The sequence below is a fragment of the Onychostoma macrolepis genome, chromosome 06, assembly GCF_012432095.1.
Source record: "Onychostoma macrolepis isolate SWU-2019 chromosome 06, ASM1243209v1, whole genome shotgun sequence".
NCBI classification, from domain to species: domain Eukaryota; kingdom Metazoa; phylum Chordata; class Actinopteri; order Cypriniformes; family Cyprinidae; genus Onychostoma; species Onychostoma macrolepis.
Window position 1 is genome coordinate 6,421,727 of NC_081160.1, and position 18,119 is coordinate 6,439,845.

Sequence of the window (18,119 nt, forward strand, 5' to 3'; positions counted from 1 at the left end):
TCCATGAAGATATTTTGTAAATTTCTTACCGTAAATGTATCTACTTCATTTTCGATTAGTAATATGCATTGCTAATAACTTAATTTGGACAGTTTTAAAGGTGATTTTCTCAATATTTCGATTTTATTTTGCACCCTCAGATTCCAGATTTTCAAATAGTTGTATCTCGGCCAAATATTGTCCGATCCTAACAAACCATGCATCAATGTAAAGCTTATTTATTCAGCTTTCAGATAATGTATAAATTCAATTTCGGAAAATTGACACTTAAGACTGGTTTTGTGGTCCAGAGTCACATATGATTATACCTATGGTCATACGTGTATAGAAATGCATAGGTATTTATACAACTTGCAGTTATGTATCTGTTGCTCTCATTAACTATTATTATTATTATTATTACTCTATCTGCATTATTTCACATATAATTATATACGCACAATTTATATTATGCATTTATTTTTGCACCACATACACACATTTCATGGGTTGATTTACTAAATTTTAGTTTTGTGTAATCTATACTCAAAATTACACAATTTAATTTGTGCTACTCATTTATAGGTTCAAAATGCCTGATATGGTGTTACAATCTCTCATATATTCATTTTGTTAAAAGTGTCAATTTCTCACCCTCCTGTTGTTCGGAACACAATTTTTCTCCTCCAAATCACGTAAAAAAAAAATCATCAAAAAATATCTTATTTTGTGTTCTGAAGATGAACGAAGGTCTTGTGGGTTTGGAACGACACGAGAGTGAGTAATTAATGACAATTTTCATTTTTGGGAGAACTTGTCCCTTCAAAACCTTGTAAACAAATACAGCCCTCAGTTGTGCCAGTAATGTTACTACAACCATATCTGCCAATGTTTTTTATTGAATTAATTTATAGAGCTTGTACTTGAAACAAAAATGACAGCATTTTAATTCCAGAATCAAGACAAAAATAATCTACCCAAATAAGAATTTAAGGTGAGCATCAGTTAAAATTACACCCACCCACTTCAGCATTTTTAGAAAATAAAATAAAGCAATATATAAAATTGGATTTTAAAATCAGTCCATCACAATATCCACAGAGACGACCAGAGACCACACATTTAAGATGTTACACTGAGCACACACAGACACCTGACCGGTTGCTTGTCAACTCTGAGCGAACGCTGTCATCTTTGGTGCCATTTCTCATTTGAACACAGTCATAAGATGCAGGTGAGCAGTGCCAGACATTTTGAAGAAATGAACAGGTGGTGGCGAAGGATGAAATGAAAGGAAGAACTAACAGTCCAGTGAGGTAACAGGGCAGAAGGGACTCGACAAACCCATCAAACACACACAAACACAACTAATGTCAAAAGTGGAGCTCTAAGCAATAGCTTACTTTGCATTGAAGCATTTACAGTCCTGCATAGTTATTCAAACTTACAAACTAAGGCGTTTTATTGACAGTCTTGGGAGTTCTTGTACTGATATTAAGCAAAACTAAACTGAAAGTTCAAGTAGGCTATAAATCTCATAATTTTCCTCTATGAAAAGCTTTCACACATGATTCATTCATCCGTAAAAGAATGTTTTTTTTTTCTTCCTTTCACAAGGTCCAGTGAGATACGCAGCACCAAAGACAGCAAGACATCTGCACGCACAGATGAGAGGAACATCATACGTACGGACCTCAAAAGAAAATAGATCACATAATATTAATGTATATTTTATATACATACCCATTTTATTCTACTAGTACACTTAAACATCATAATATGTCCCTGTCGAAAAATTATAAATAATTTACCCATATGTATTATTAACAGCTACTATTCTAACAGTCTTCGAAGGAAACGGTTGGACTATCACATCCCTTTAGGAGTTTAACAAAAATCTACTAAGAAAATAAACACAGGAATGCACGTTTCCAGCCGACATTAACTTAAATAGAAATTATGTTGCTTTGTTTCGTACTCCTCTCGCTTCCTCTAGCTCTATGTCCACAGTGATTAAGGTCTTGTGTAAACATATTGACAAACAACAAAAATTAAAATGCACCCGGCTCACTCCAATCGTCCAGAACACTGATCGAATAAAAGCAGAATGACGTTAATTGAAGAAGGGTCGTTAATGAAGTTCTGTCTGAATGAAAGCGCAGTAGGTGTTCATCCAAGCAGCTGAAAACATCCGTCGCCAGCGGTGTCCACTTGTACATTCTGGTTGTGGCGGTCAGTGGGACTTCCTCTTCGTGTCTCCCCCCTGACTTTGGTTTGCATCTGTGGAAAATCCAGACAAACGCTTGTGTCACGGTACAGTTACAAGATTCACGAAATCTGCATTTCAAATGATCTGTTCCAAAACCCAGTGAGCAACATGTGCCAACGCAAAGGCTGCTCCGAACCACAAGCATCCAGAATACACTGTGACAAGCTTGCTTTTTATTTTACACTGAAAAGTATTTGGCATGAATTGGTTTGCTTTTAATAAAAATACTGTGTTATAAGTTTGGAATTAAGAATTGGCATTATTTTAAAAAAAAAATGGTGTGTTTGGAGTGTGAAATATAATATAACTGCGTTGTCATAGCCGATTTCGTGGAACAGTTTATAGTCTTGCGAACAAATGACCCTTCTTTATCAGCCAAGAACAAAACTCAAGTTATCAGTTTAAATTGGTCTAATGACTGATTTAGAAGTCATTATTTTTATCGATAACACATTACAACAAGATCACGTGTGTTAACATTAGCTAATGCATTAACTAACAATGAGTAAATATTAACAAAGCCACTAGAAGGCAAACTTGCAACCATTAGCCGAAAAAGCATAACGGCTAATGCTAACGCTTCCGGTCTAGCAGTATGTGGGAAAGGAGACCAGAGGCAGTTTTTTTTTTTTGAATGGATGTCAATGGAGGAGAGGCTTCACTACGCTGAATAAACAGCTTCTTAGAGGAAACGGCTTATCATTTAATGAATCGACAGCCTATCTGCTAATCTTCAACATGTTTTACACTAAACAGTACTTTTCCATCAAACTATTTTTAGAGTTTACACCGAAAAAAAGTCACTGACTTTTTGCGACAGGTGGGATTCATTTTTTGGCACTTCTCATTTATTCCTATGGTATTCGTAAACGGCGATTGAGTGTCTCACAACTTGACTGAAATTCAATGACGTCAAGGCTGTAATGTGATTGGTTATTAGGGCACACGTGATCCAAGTTGACCGTTACACTTTCTCCAATGGACCTTTTTCACATTTCACATACTTCAAGAGCAGTGAATAGGAGAGTACAGAGAGTCGTCTTATATCGCCTTGGTGTGTCGCCTTTAGACTAATATCCAGGCCTTTAGTTAATATTACTGTACCAGGGTTCCCTGAATAGTGAATCCCCTCCGAGTACACTTCAGTTAGGATGCTCCCTGAGAAGGTAGCTGCTTATATATAGACAGACTAGGTTTTGGAACAGAGCTAATGCCACACTAATGAAACACAAAAAAAGACTGAAACAAGCAGAGGAAATAAAGGAACGGTCAACAACCTAAAACCACGAGACAGCAGCAGTGAGCTGGAGGTTTCTGCAGCATTTACCTGAGAAAGCAAGCTGCAAGTGGGGAGGTAGAGCAACCTGAGACCCTGGCTGAAGACTCTTAAACAGATCTGGGGGATGGCAGGACAGGTGGAAAGAAAGATGGACAGAGGGAGAGATGGAAGAGTGCACAGCAATCCAGGAGCAAATGAGATGGCAGGAATGCAGCACCAAAACAGGATGCGAAGTGGAGAAAGAGGAAGAAAATTGAAAAAACAGATTAGGGAGACACCGAAAAAGACTCAGACAAGCCACGTTACATAAACACAGCCAAACACGATACACGTGAACATACAAGCACGAGAGCTGCTGTGCTCATGTACACACACTCACTCTGTGCCAGGGTGTATCCTGAGTTGGTAGCCGGGGAAGCTCCCATGTTGCTGCAGCCAGGAACTCCAGGGCCTGGAGGGTTGAAGTTGAGGAGCGAGGGGAACTGGAAGGGTAGAGAAACAGGCACTAGACCCCCGAGCATCCCAAAACCCAGGGGGAGGGAGGGGGGCACTGAGCCCAAGAGGTTACTTCCTGAAGCTGAAGACACCTGTGGGAAAGAGGGGGCTTGATTAATGGTTAGGAAGTAATGGGGGGGGGGGGGGGGACATGTTGAAAAACACGAATGAAATGTTTGGCACTCTGAGTACACAATAACAAAACTGAAACTATATTTGCAAGCAATTTTTCAAAAACAACTGACCTTTGGCTAAAGCCTGCCTTAAAAATGCAACTGTTTCTCAGACAAGCGTTCACTCATTTCTATTGGTAGGGTCTGTGTTTGGATAGTTGATTAAATTAAATTATTTTATGGCAATTATCCATAAAATAGTGAAATGTTGACAGGTCATTTATAATACTGACACAAGGTACCCAGAGAGAATACAAGTGGTATTTTTCCAAATCTTTAAATAACATTATGCAGATTAAACTACAGTACTGTTCAAAATTTTGTGGTCCGTAAGATTTATTTTGTTAAAGAAAAATACTTCTATTCAGAAAGAACACATTGAATTGATCAAAAGTGAAATGTTCTGTAAAAAAAAAAAAAAAAAACCTGTTCTTTTGAACTTTCTATTCAAAAAATCCTGAAAGAAAAAGTTTTCAAAAAAAGGTTGCACAACTGTTCTAAATAAGAAAGGTTGAATATATGAAATAATATCAATATATTATGACATTTTATGAATTAATATGAAGTGCCATCAAATAAATAAATTGCATTTTAAAATATTCAAATACAAAACAGTTATTGTAAATTGTAATAATTTCACCTTATTGGTTTACTGTATTTTTGTATTGATACAGGTCACTGTGATATACTGGAAAAATAGAATATACTGTAGAGCTCACAGTTTGACAGTGAATGTTTTGTGGAAACATTAGTAACAGTTCTGGTTAATTTAAGGTCAGCTGTGAGAAAAGTTTGCACAAAAAAAAAAAAAAAAAAGTCTTATTAAATTAATAAGGTAATTAAGTAATGGCAGATAAAACATTTTGTAAAGTCAAATCAATAATATTGCATCAAATACACTTTAAAAGCACATTACTGAAGAGAAGAAGAAAAGGAAAAAAAAAGTTAGAGACTAAAAAAAAAAAAACCACCTAAAAATAACTTCTAGCCTCCGAGTGGAAAAAGCTCATGGGCATTGGAAAAGCACAGCACAAACAAAGGCAAGGTAATGATTAATGAGTAATGATTGTCAGGGAACACACATACTGATCTACTAAGTGACTGACCACTGAAGTCGCTTTGCATAAAAACAGCTGGCAAACGCATACATGTAAAGTGCTACCACTCAGAGCTAGCAACTGCAGAAACGGGTTTAGCATGACCAGACATTTTGTATAAACAGGTTTGGAGTGATTGAGGCTGCTGGACTCACCTGTGACAGATGAGAGGAGACAGGAGGAGAGGGCAGGCTCATAGCTGATGCCCGACTCGTTGTAGACTTGGCACTCTGACTAGTCCCTCCCACTGGCCTCTGCCGCTGGCTGTGATTGGTTGGGACTGCTGAAGGGGAGGGGCTACCGTCCTTGCACCCTACAGACAGGGACGTGGCCATCGGGGCAGCGTTGGTGTTGTTTGCGCCACCACAGGGCGGACTACTGGATTTGTGTCCGCCTGCAAAACTGTAACAGGCCTGTCCTGATCCGGATTTGACTCCGGATCCCACTGAAGTTCCTTGTGTGGTAAACGGCGGCCTGAAGTTTGGACTCTTGGGGCTGTATTGGTGCAAGCTGGCGATCATCTGAGGCCTGGGGTGGGTGAGAGAGGGAGATGATGAAGGTGAGGGTGAGGATGAAGGAGGAGGAGTAGGGGCAGGGGGTCGTGGTGTGAGCTTGATAATAGGAGAGCTGCTACTGTGGGAAGACTTGGTGAGCGTGGCCTGCATGGGCGTGATGAAGTTTGACTGGTTGTGTGGCATTGAGGGAGTCTTGGCCTGTGATAGTAGGGTGGAAGGAGAGGAAGTGGTTGGAGGAGGAGACTGCTGAGGGCTCTTGGGATTCATCTGAGAGGGATGAGGGTTCATACGAGGCTGCTGGGAAACCACAGTACCGCCACCAGTAGTGGATTTGTTAGCGCAGTTTTTTGTTTGTCCAACAGAGTGCGGAGTCTGAACCAACTTCACTCCCATTGTCCCAAAGGACCTCTGCTGTGGAGGCAAGAGGGGCGAGGCGGTAGGGGGTGGGCGGGGTTTTGCAGACTGCGCCGTGTTCATTCCTGAAATGCCAGATCTGTGAGCGGGCGTTCCCGAGGGTCTCTGCACAGGCCCGCCATCCTTTAGCATCCCGAAGTTCTCGCCTCGCATGGAGGAAGGAGACGAGGTGAGCGGAGAGGTGAGGGAAGGAGAGGTAGTTAGAGTGCTCATATTCGCCTTTGAGATACCAGAAGACTCCATTTTAGCTGGAAGGGTGGAATGTGACAGAGGTGAGGAGTAGTGGCTGACTCCAGATGAGGATCTGGGGACACTGGGAGAAGAGGTGGCGGGAACGCCATTGTTTGGCGTCAGTCCCTTGGCAGCGTTACTGAGGAGAGCGAGAGCTTGGGAAATGGAGTCTAGAGAGTTAGCGGCCAGATCCTCGTCCAGTGAATCCGAGAGGCAGATGGGTTCAGAGGGGGAGGAGGGCGGTCTGCACGCTGGGGTGGGTAAGGCAGGCGAGGCAGAGGTGGATCCAACACCTGGAGCAGGTCTCTGTGTCCAGCTGACATCCTGGAGCAGATGTCAAATACACAACTTAGAAATGTAACCACAGTCAACAGGAGGACATATAAAACTGATGAATTTGCACTGTTTTGAGTATGTGACCCTGGACCACAAAACCAATCTTAAGTGCCAATTTTTTGAAATTGACATTTATACATCATGAATAAATAAGCTTTCCATTGATGTATGGTTTGTTAGGATAGGACAATATTTGGCGGAGATGCGACTATTTGAAAATCTGGAATCTGAGGGTGCAAAAAAATCTAAATACTGAGAAAATTGCCTTTTAAAGTTGTCCAAATGAAGTTCTTAGCAATGCATATTACAAATCAAAAATTAAGTTTTGATATATTTACGGTAGGGAATTTACTAAATATCTTCATGGAACATGATCTTTACTTAATATCCTAATGATTTTTGGCATAAAAGAAAAATTTATAATTTTAACCCATACAATGTATTTTTGGTTATTGCTACAAATATTTCCCAGCGACTTAAGACATTATGGTGGAAAACTGGTTCAACTTTACATACCGTCATTTTGGCAGCTTTTGGGGTTGGAACAATTCTTTTCTTGCCCCTGTTAAAAATATAAAAACAATTCAGCAATCACAATGAAGCATTAAAAGCCATTATCGGAGTAGTTTAAAGAGCTGTTTATACTAAGACGAATAATCGGTGCAATAAACACTGTAATTTGAATGTTAATGCATCTGTTCAGACGGTCAACATCTGCATGGTTTCAATGCAACAGATTGCGAATTAATCTGCCCAACCATTAAGATTTGCATTTATGGTCACATGCCCAGATAAAACTATGACTTTGTGCTCACAAACAGGATTTAGTAGAGGAACAGTTCAGAACCGGCTCTCTTTCTCTTTACTCATGCATTCGTTGTTGTTTGATAAACACCACAGTGAATACAAAAATCTGAACGGCTGTTTGAAAACATGTAAATACTGTTTGACCTTCTTTCTACTCTCTCTACACTACTCTTTCTACTACTCAGGTCAAAGTTGTGCAGTGCTTTGTGCACAGGGGCATTTCTGCTTTTCTGTAAGTGCCACAAACAGCAATTTTTGCGCTTTGGTCTGAAGAGACAAATCGCATGCAAAAATTTGGTCAAAATGTTGATGTGAACGGGCCTTAAATGAGTGATTCTCCACATGATCCCACTGCCCTACATCAAGTCTGTACATTTTTAGACATCTGATTTCCATTGCAAAATCAAACCTTCCTACATAATCTACTGTCAAATCAACTTCAAGAACAAAGTGGCCAACATTGGTTGTTTATTCTGTCAAAATCCACTTCTTGACTCCTTAATCCACATGATGAACATCAAGGAAGAGAAAATACACCAGGTTTTTACCATCCACCACTCAAACAGAGCAGTAGAATTTGCTTCCTTATTTTCCATGCACTGCCAGGGATCAACTTAATTAAGTTACAGTGACAGCAACCCTCGAGTCATTATATATTTTGTGTGTTAAAATGAAAATTAAGCCTATTTTAGCATCATAATTTTTGTATTATGACACTAATTACATAATTAAGCACATTTGGTCTCAAACTCAACATTACCATAGAAAAGCATTAAATGAAGTTCGAGGGACTCTCCTATTAGGGACTAACGTTAATTTATGTGTGTTGTCCTCTAGGTAAGGAGACATGAGAGACCACTCACAAAACCTATTAATATTTCAGGATGTCTGCCATCAACTGAAATTAGAAGGACATCTATAGCATGGGGTGCTAGAAATATAGCTTCCCAATGAAACTTTAGAAAGTGTCATTTCAGGGAGGAAAATTAGTAATTGGGGAATGTATCACAATTTACAATACGATTCAAGTAAACAAAAGAACATAAAAAAAATGTAATAATGGACAATCCCAATTTTTAATAAACACCCAGACAGCCAAAAAAAAAAAAAAAAAAAAAGTTTCAAATAATCAGAATATTTGAATTAAATATTTCCTGTATTTGAATGCATAAGTTCATAAATAATCATTAGCATGATCGCTTGCACACTGCATTGCTAGTCTTTAGCCAAATAAGTAGCCAAATCAACAACTCACTAATGATATATAATTTTAGACCCAGATATATTTGCATTGATATTTTATGTACTACATAGAAAATTCACTTTGCATATCACTTTTTTTCATGCACATCTGTTAAAAAAAAAAAATAGGCTTGTGTTTATGATGGCCCCTTTATATACGGCCATGTGCAAAACCCAGCCTAAAGAGACAACACAGCTTACCCAATCAAACATCTTACTCTTCTCCCCACTTTGTATGTTCTATATGGTAATTGCAAACATTAGTGTAAATATATGTGAAGGGGTTGATCTACTCACAGGCCAGTGAGGTGACCATGTACCGCACGACTCTCCTTAAAAAGCATCCTGGAAAAAAAAAAAATTCTAGTTACATGCTGTTCTTCAAGAAGGTAACGTTAGCATATAGTCAAGCACACACCTGGTCTGCATCCAGCCTTTGGGCCAGAGTGGCTTGACTTCATTCTCCATGAAGGCTTTGAGATAGTCCTCCACAGAGAGAGAGCACTGCTCCAGCTCATAACAGCTCAGCTTCACACGCACCAGGTTACACAACAGAGTCCTAGGAAAAACAACACACATGCACATATTTATGGGGCAACCCTTGATTTCTTACACTGTTAGTCTATTGGTGGCTCTGCTTCATTATTAATTTTAACTTGTAAAAGTCTAAACCTGAGTTTGTCATCCCATATGAACTTCTTCCTTGGTCCCATCACCCTCTTTCCTGGTTTCTCTTCATCATCATCCTCCGATCCGTTCTTCTCTCCATCTTCTATCTGCTGCCTGCGACACACGCACACAGTCAAATCTCATAAGCTATATATATCCACGCCATCCGTATGTCATTTTCCACAGTCCATTCCACTAATCTAAACAAGCAAATCATGAAAGCAGCAAGAGGCAGAAAGTTGGGAAAGTTTAAGACTTACTTAGCTGCAGCTTTTGCCATGCAGTCCATGTTATATCTGGCGATCTGCTCTGGCATCACGCTGCACACGGCGAGTTTGAGCTTTAACAGGGGTGTGCGCAGGCGGTCATCCTGATTAAAGAGAAAGACAACACAGAGACATTTGAGAGATGAGAGTTGTATCCAGTGTTGGGAAACACTGATCAAAACTATAGCCTGTCTTGCAGTCTTACTGCTACAATCCAGTCACAATTTAAACTACAGTCAAGTTAATCTGTTTGAAAATTACTGCACCAAACGATAGCAGTTAACATTAAAGTGGTCAAAAGGACCAAAATCTTTTTAAATGATTTTGCAATAAGAATTATTTATCTGGTGCAAAAACTATGGATCTCAGGTGACAGTGTTAAATTTGAACAGATAAATGTATGCTAAATGCAAACAACCAATGAAACTAGAAATCACCCTGAATAAACTTGAAATGAATAATAATAATAATAATGAAAAACAGAAGCATTTAACTTACAATATTTGGCTTCATAAAGACAAAACTTCAGCCTGTTTCACACAGCACACAGCATAACTGCGACTGCAGGATTACGTTGTATTTCACACTTTCATTACTCCACACAGATTTCTGGGTAACCACATTAAATATTTTCATTACCAATTTTATAATTTAAGACTATAATTAATGGAAATGGCCAACTATGAATTACGACCACAATCTTGACCATTGTGAAACTTAATTCAAATAAAGAGGAGGGGCATCACATTTACACCTAAATATTAATGATTCTACAAAAAGGAGTCCAAGTCTTAAAGTATAGCTATAAACTATTAAAATGAATTGGTGAATAATTTATTTGAACTGATTCATCAACTGATTCCATTTTTCAACCTATTTTTTGTATGTCCCAACTCTATACGATGAAGAGAGATATGTTCTAGGACAATGTTATTATTAATATGAAGCATTATGCTACACTATTTAAAACACAGCTGACGAAATTGAAACGTAATTTAGTACTTTCCGCTACACCAACATAGGGGTGGGAATCTTCAGGCACTTCACGATCCGATTTCAAAACGATTCTTGATCTACATTTTTTCCCCAATTAATTCTTCTGTTGTGCAAATACATCTTTACATTTTAACCAAAATTGCAGTTTCTATGCTTTTTGTTTATAGTTGGAATCTCTGTGTGTCAGTACTGCCATCTTAAAAATAGGGGTGTGAATCTTCACTGGTTTCACGATTGAATTCAGTTACGATTATCAACTCAATATCACGATGCGTCACATTCTCAGTTTTCAATATTACTGCACACGGCTACATTTTCATATAAATTTTACATCAAATTAATTTTTTTTTTTGTTCAAGGTATTTTTTAATTTGTTTTCACATTATACAGACTCAAACACAAATAACTAACCATTTCCTCCACAAAGTTTAAAAAAGGCTGCCAGATATTATAAATATCAAATTTATTTTTAACTTTTTTTTTATTATTATATAATCAGACTACTTTTTTTTAATAACTTATTTAAAAAAAGTGTTCAAGTATCTGAAAGTTTACAGACAATAGTTATAGGTTTTTCTTTTTTCACTGTCAAGCAATGTGCACATCTCAAAGCGCAAATTCTGTGCAATGAAGCCCACCATATTCGTGCCATATGTGGGGGACAAAACCAAGCTCAGAATCGATTTTTTTCTCCCACCCCTACTCCAACACTAGTATCATTACCATGTACAAACACAACAAATATTGTTCTGGTGTTAGCGTAAAATCTCAATAACCTATGGCAAAGTATCATAAAGTCCTTCACCTGTATGTTGAGGCTGAGTTTCTTGAGTCGTTTTAGTAGCGCCTCCTTGTTACAGGGCACAAAGGCTTCCAGGTGAGAGTACACCTCTGAACGAATGTTTGCCGGCTGCTCCTGAACCTGCAGCTCAATGCTGAACGAGAAGAAAAATGATCAATGATAAGAAACAACAGACTACGAGAAATAACCACCAAATTTAAAGTCACAGATAACAGCTGAATGAGAACACGCTGAGATTTTACTTACTCCAGCAAGATATTATTCATATCCAGAGTGAAGAATTTCTTTCTGCCTTCTTGATCAAATTGCCTCGATGCCTGAGTTCGAATAAATAAAACAAAAATCAAGTTAGGCTGGAAAATGATATTACTGTCAGAACATGAAGTCCCTGAAGTGTTTTTAAAACTGGAAGTGGATTTGTGGGCGTATATTTGCTCTCTTGCTCTCTCTCTGTAACTCACCTTCAGTGAAAACATTTAATGCGTTACATTTTAAAGTTAGATGCAATGCAGTTTATATAACAGGTTGCTATCACCAAAAATATTCAGTGGACATTATTCTTATAAATGCATCTGCTCTCACAGAACAGGCTGGAATAGATTTTAAACCACTTTCTGATGGCCTTAAAGATGCAATTTCATACATTTTATTCTTAGGTCTACTTATAGCATTAGTAGAAGTCATCATTTCTAAGACATCTATGTAAAAGCCCCTGCATTGCTTTGCTCAAGCAGGGCTGTGAATCTGCAATAGTTAAACTGCCCCATCCTTCAATAGCAGTCTCTTAGCAAATCCAGCAACACATTGTGAGACTGAGCTGAAATGTGTCTCTGAAACTGATCAGATCAGACTGGAATCATTAGGGATCTTGTTAAAAATAAACTTCAGTCAGCTAACATTACAGACATAAAGAGCTTTTTTTTCTCAGCGTGGAATGAATAGATGGATTTTTGAGTTTCTAAAGCCCCCGGTATGGTTTCAACTCTTGTTTAAAAAGATAAAAAATTTGATTTTTCATGACATGACCCTGTTTAACTGAAATGAAGGCTGCAGAAAAATAATAAAACATGACTCACAGCTCGAAGGTCTTCTATGCGCTTGATCAAGGGGGCTGGAAGACCATTGGGGAGAGGTGGAAAAGAGATGAGACCACCCTGCCCTCGATTCAGTCCCCCTCCTGCAATCTTATGCCCCAATGATGAACCCAACCCAACCTGCCCATTCTCTCTGGCTGATGAGGGCATCTGGGGCCCTGTGTCCAAAAAACTAAAGTCCAGGTCACGCATGAGATCCTGAAGATCGCTTTCATTGGCCGAACTAAGCAATGACATCATGGCGGGTTCAGCAGTCAGGTCGGCTAGTGAAAGGTCAATGTTGTTGGCATTGGCTTGGAGATGGGAGTTCTGCAGTAGGTTGTTGGAGCTGGGAGTGCTGGTGAGACCAGGGCCTGGATGAGATGCGCCGGCATCCCGTTTCCGCATCTCTTCCTTCTCTCGTGTGAAACGGCGGAGCATTGCAGCCAGACAGAGCGAATCCTTCATTAGTTTCTTCCTCTTCTTCTTCTCAGGGCGATGAAGGCTCAGACCAGCCACTCTGTGAGCAAATATATGGTCAAATTTGGATAAAACCTACATTCATGATTAACAAATCCAAGTTTACACACTTTGGAAAGTCAATCACAAACAGCTTCCTAATGGAACAATTTTCAGAAAAGTAACAATTTAAATTGCATGATTTATACAGGTATCAGTTTTACAAATTGTATATAAACAAACTCATTCTTACCCTTGTTTAGCTACTTTGTTCTTCCTGGGTTTTTTCTCCTCTATACTGGTTGCATCTTTCTTCTTCCTTCTTTTTATCAGTGGTTCCTCTCCAACTCTCATCTACAATCAGAAAACACCATATTAAGACAAACGTCATAGATAGGGTCTTATGAAAAACAAACTTTTAAAAGGATGGCTATTCTGCCCTTACCATGTCGCTCCAAACCCATAAGATTTTGTTAATATTTGAAACACAAATGAGGATATTTTATTGAAACGTGAGAGATTTCTGTCCGTCCACCAAAACTTGAAAAAAGTAATCCAAGTCTTCCAAAGAGATGCAATCACTTTACATGATAAACAGATTTTTAATTTAGGCTTTTATTCACATATCGCATGTCAAGCAAGCACATTTGAGCTTTTGTTTTCCATATTTGATGAGCTCTATGTAGGCGCAGTCATCAATGTTTATATGTGAATAAAAGCCTGAATTAAATCCGTTCAAAGCGTTCACATCTCTTCTGTTTAAACCACTCTGTTCATACGGATTTCATTCATGTTTTAAAAGACCACCAAAAGTCTTACGGGCTTGCAACGACATTAGGGTGAATTTTCATTTTTGGGTGTACTGTCTCTTTAACAGGTCTACATGTCATTTAATGGCCCTGTTTACACATGGTAACAACATCCATCTGGGGTGATCTGATCACAAGGGTTCAGTCGAGACAGATATTATAAATAGAAGTGTAAATGGGGTTCAAATTGTTTTGTAATCTGGTCACTCAAACCACATCTGAATGAAGGCACACACGAAGGGTTTAAAACTCTTTAAGATTTCATGCTCCTTGATCTGATCTGATTTGGAAAAGCCAACCTTATACACATACACCCGTCTGTGGCGAGATTAAAATTAAAACATGCATTTAGGAGCAACAGTACGTCAATTCTTTGCTTTAGCATAGTAGGAGATTTGATCACAAGTGATCAAACGAGATACATTGCAGATGTATAATAAAACCCAACGTCAATGTCTATCTCTCTCAACTGACCATCTCTGACTGGATCACCCATGATGGACATTAATAACCAGGTGTGCACAAAAACAAAGTAAACTCACCCTGGATTTTTCTTCTTTGCCTCCATCCTCTCCCTCAGATTCAGAGGCAGCTCTGAACTGCAAAGTACCCGTATTAATGTAGAATCCACCAAGCTTGGTGGTCAGGGAGGCTGGAACAAGCTCGTCATACTGACAGGAAGAAGACACAATGATTTACAGAAGTATTACGCTGTTTGTTGTCTGTATTTCTTAGGTTATGGCAAAGTTTTAGGCCGGTATCACGGCAAAAGTGACTCCAAAACCACACATTTCAAATCAATCCATAAGGTAAATCTAAATATATCCATCACTGACTTCAATATGAATAAAAAAAGAAACACCCCTTAAGTTCAGAGAGCAATGAGACAGAGTTGGTAAACAGCATGTTAAATGCCAGTCGATCATCTCCATAGTGATGTCTGTCTGTTGCCATGGCAAGTGCCCACTCACAGCTTCCGAGTTGTCTATGAAGGGGTCACTCTCATCGTAGCCGAAGCCAATGTCAATCAAATCCTGCATCCGATCTTTCCGCCTCTTTTTCCCTGCGTTACCCTGTAAGGACGTCGGTGGTAGCGGCAACGTGACATTTGGCATTTGAGTGCCCACACATTTGAATATGCAACTTAAAATCATAGAACAACACTTACGTATTTGCTTTCAAACTTTTTGGCCAGTGCCTCGACCTCCAGACGTTCTCTCTCATCATCATTAAAGGGATTATTGGGGTCCAGGGAAGACTTCAAATCTGGTCGATTCTTCTTGGCCTGTGGAACGAAAAATTTGTGAGCCTGATCACTCCAGTAAGGCTAGTTGGGACATTTAATTTTTCCAGTTTGGATTGGTGGATCAGAATGAGTAAAATACATTCTGTATCAATATTATTCTGGGACACTTTATTTTCCCATTCAAACTTAAAGGGATATTTCACCCAATAATAATAATAATAATAATAATAATACTAAAAAAATTTATAAAAAAGTTTCAGAATTGCCTCGATGCCAGTTTCAGTTCCCACTGACTTCTATTGTTTTTTGCTTGTTTTGTTTCGTCCGTACAATGGAAGTAAATGGGAACCGAAAGTGTGTTAGGGTTATCAACATTCTTCAAAATATCTTCTTCTGTGTTTCAGAGAAGAAAGAAAGTCAAACAGGTTTAAAATGACAATTTTCATTTTTGGGTGGAATATTCCTTTTAGGCCCTTTTCACGCTAAGGTCAATAGCTATAAATATTTAATTAATAATTGTTCTATTTCTAAAACATAGCTGCAGCACATGCTTATAATAAACAGATCTGGCCTTTATTCAGTTTGAACTGGTATTGCTTTAGACTCCATTGTCATGTCGTGTAGTAGTAGTATTATTATCATTGATATTATTAGTAACAACCTAAAATGACACCGCTGATCATGTGATCTCATCATGGAGGCACCCATGAGGTGGCGACCCACTTCATGTAAAACGAAACAGCTTTTTCTACAACACAGATAACTGGTCTTTATCACAAGCGAGTGTAAACCATTTTAATGGTATTTCTCAAATATTATTTATTTGCAAAACTTTTTTAATTAGCAAAAAGTGCACTTTTAACAAAGCAAACCATCTGACAGATGTCCAAGGCCAGGCCTACATTCATAAAAGTTACAACAACAGCACTTAGCAGCAATTCAGCCCTCCTGTAATGATTTTGTGCGCACAGGGCCCTGGGGGCCACAAGGGTCACGTACTCAACAAAGTGCTCTAAAGTTTATGAGCAAACAGGATAGAGACACGACATAAAAAATTAAATGCACTTCTCACTCGATCACAACATATGTCACACTTGAAACTTAGGAGGAGATCCCGTGAAGAGGGCTTTATTTTTGGACTCCACTGCTAACAGGCTAATGCATAAGCAAACTCAGCGAAAACAAGCAAGCGGTGGCTTTACAATAACAAGTAATGGTCTGACTAACACACTCTCTTCACTGAAGTGATCGGGATAGTTGCTGTACCTGTTGAGACTGGATGAGCTCGCTGTAGTTGAACTCGGCCGAGCATTGCTCGTTAGGCTCGGACAGACACAGGTTGAGGCGCACTGTCTTCCCTTTGGGCTCTTCGCCGTCTCTCTTCCCGATCAAACCCCCGCGGTCACCCGCTGTCGTCACCCCGGTCCCAATCATCTTCATCCTGCCGTCTCTGTCAAAACTCATCTCGGCGGCTCCGTCCTCCTCCAGCCGCCGTCTCCTGCCCTCCGCGCCCGGACCGCCGGCCAGGGCCGACAGGGTGACAAACTGCACTTTTCTCGGCTCGGCCATTTGGATGTTCAGTGCTCTTGGACACTCACTCACTCACTCACTCACTCACTCGCACTCAGCGGCGGGGCTCGACTTCGCCAAACAACTTGATTTAAAGAGCTTTAAGCCGGATGGAAGGGGCGCTTGGAGGCGGTACTGATGCTAGAGTCCCCTCCGCGCCTTACGGGGTGCGCGTGGGAAGGGATGGCCGGGTGAAAGTTGATTTTGGAGGCGCAAGCATCCTCGGTCGCTTCGCTCTGGGGACTCAGGAGCTCCGAACAGCCATCTTAGATGAGAGAGAGTAAATAAAAGAGCGCAGACGAGCGAACTGAGCCTGCGCACACACGGACACCGGAAACGGCGTGCGCGACGGAGAGGGCGCCTTGGCCAATCAGAGGACGCCGACGGCGGCAGCGCGTCCAATCAGAGGCGTGCCTACAAGCAACAGACGCTCTAATGAGCAATTAGAGATGTTACGTTAGAAAAAAAGGATTCCCCTTGAAATTGAACTAATACATAGATATGGAACTAATAGAGGAAAGTGTTTTCCAACAAAATGTGTTTTAAGGTGTTTCCTAAAGGCGCGTATTATATGTTAAGAGGTTCTGTTGTTTGGAAATGTAATGTAATATAATGGTAATACTTTACAATAACGTTCCATTACTTAACGTTAGTTAATGCATTAACTAATATAACTAACAATAAACAATACATTTATCATTATAGTATTTATTAATCTTTGTTAAAATTAATGAAAATACTTCTATTATTTGTTTCATTTTAGCTCAGGTCCATTAAATAATATGAACAGAGACAACTTTTGATTTTAATGTCAAAATTAACAAACTAAGATTAATAAAAAAATCATTTTCATTTTTGATTACACTTTATTTTAAGGTGTCTTTGTTACAGTGTAATTATACATTTAAGTACTGAGTAATATTAATTAACTGCATGTACTTACTATATGGTTAGGATTAGGATTTGGTTTAGGGTTAATTGCATGTAATTATGCATAATTAATTGTTATTATAATAGTAAGCACATGTAATATGAGCAACAAAGACACTTTAAATTAAAGTGTTACCTCATTGTTAGTTCATGTTAACAAATGGATCCTTATTGTAAAGTGTTACCAATAACAATTCAATATATTTTTATTTTTTTAAAGCGGTAACATATTAATTTTTCTAATCTTTTCTGTTAGGTTGTCACAGCCTGTTCTGAATCAATTTAGTTGCCTTAGTCATTGATATCACTGGTTCCCAAGGTGTACAAATATCATCCCTGAGCTAGATAACTATAACACAGATGAATCTTCATAGCACTGTATATAACTGTAAATATTTTATAAAACCTGTTAAAAGAAGACATTTACTGTTCCCAAGACAAAACAATAAAGGCTTATGTTGCC

General features: G+C 39.0%; 1 protein-coding gene across 2 annotated transcripts; it reads right to left on the reverse strand.

The window, feature by feature from the left end:
• Positions 1 to 494: 494 nt before the first annotated feature.
• Positions 495 to 17,070, reverse strand: ubn2a (ubinuclein 2a). 2 transcript variants are annotated; one of them, XM_058779330.1, is made up of 17 exons: positions 16,424 to 17,070; positions 15,080 to 15,196; positions 14,883 to 14,984; positions 14,454 to 14,582; positions 13,356 to 13,456; positions 12,647 to 13,163; positions 11,817 to 11,887; positions 11,574 to 11,703; positions 9,767 to 9,876; positions 9,510 to 9,620; positions 9,256 to 9,396; positions 9,135 to 9,182; positions 7,305 to 7,350; positions 5,448 to 6,776; positions 3,907 to 4,114; positions 3,576 to 3,644; positions 495 to 2,259 (listed from the first exon to the last, which is right to left on the reverse strand). In XM_058779330.1, exons 1-17 carry the CDS (start codon positions 16,724 to 16,726, stop codon positions 2,213 to 2,215), a joined length of 3,579 nt encoding a protein of 1,192 aa, XP_058635313.1. In that variant the 5' UTR covers positions 16,727 to 17,070; the 3' UTR covers positions 495 to 2,212. The 2 variants fall into 2 exon arrangements, with proteins under 2 accessions (XP_058635313.1, XP_058635314.1); XM_058779331.1 differs by lacking the exon at positions 3,576 to 3,644 and having other exon boundaries at positions 496 to 2,259.
• Positions 17,071 to 18,119: the final 1,049 nt, after the last annotated feature.

Excerpts from the sequence above, each read along its gene's own strand:
- ubn2a (XM_058779330.1), bottom strand. The coding sequence starts at position 16,726 with ATGGCCGAGCCGAGAAAAGTGCAGTTTGTCACCCTGTCGGCCCTGGCC. Across the intron at positions 14,583-14,882 it reads TCATAGACAACTCGGAAGCT|TATGACGAGCTTGTTCCAGC; the intron begins GTGAGTGGGCAC and ends TCTTCCTGTCAG. Across the intron at positions 9,877-11,573 it reads AACTCAGCCTCAACATACAG|GATGACCGCCTGCGCACACC; the intron begins GTGAAGGACTTT and ends CTCTTTAATCAG.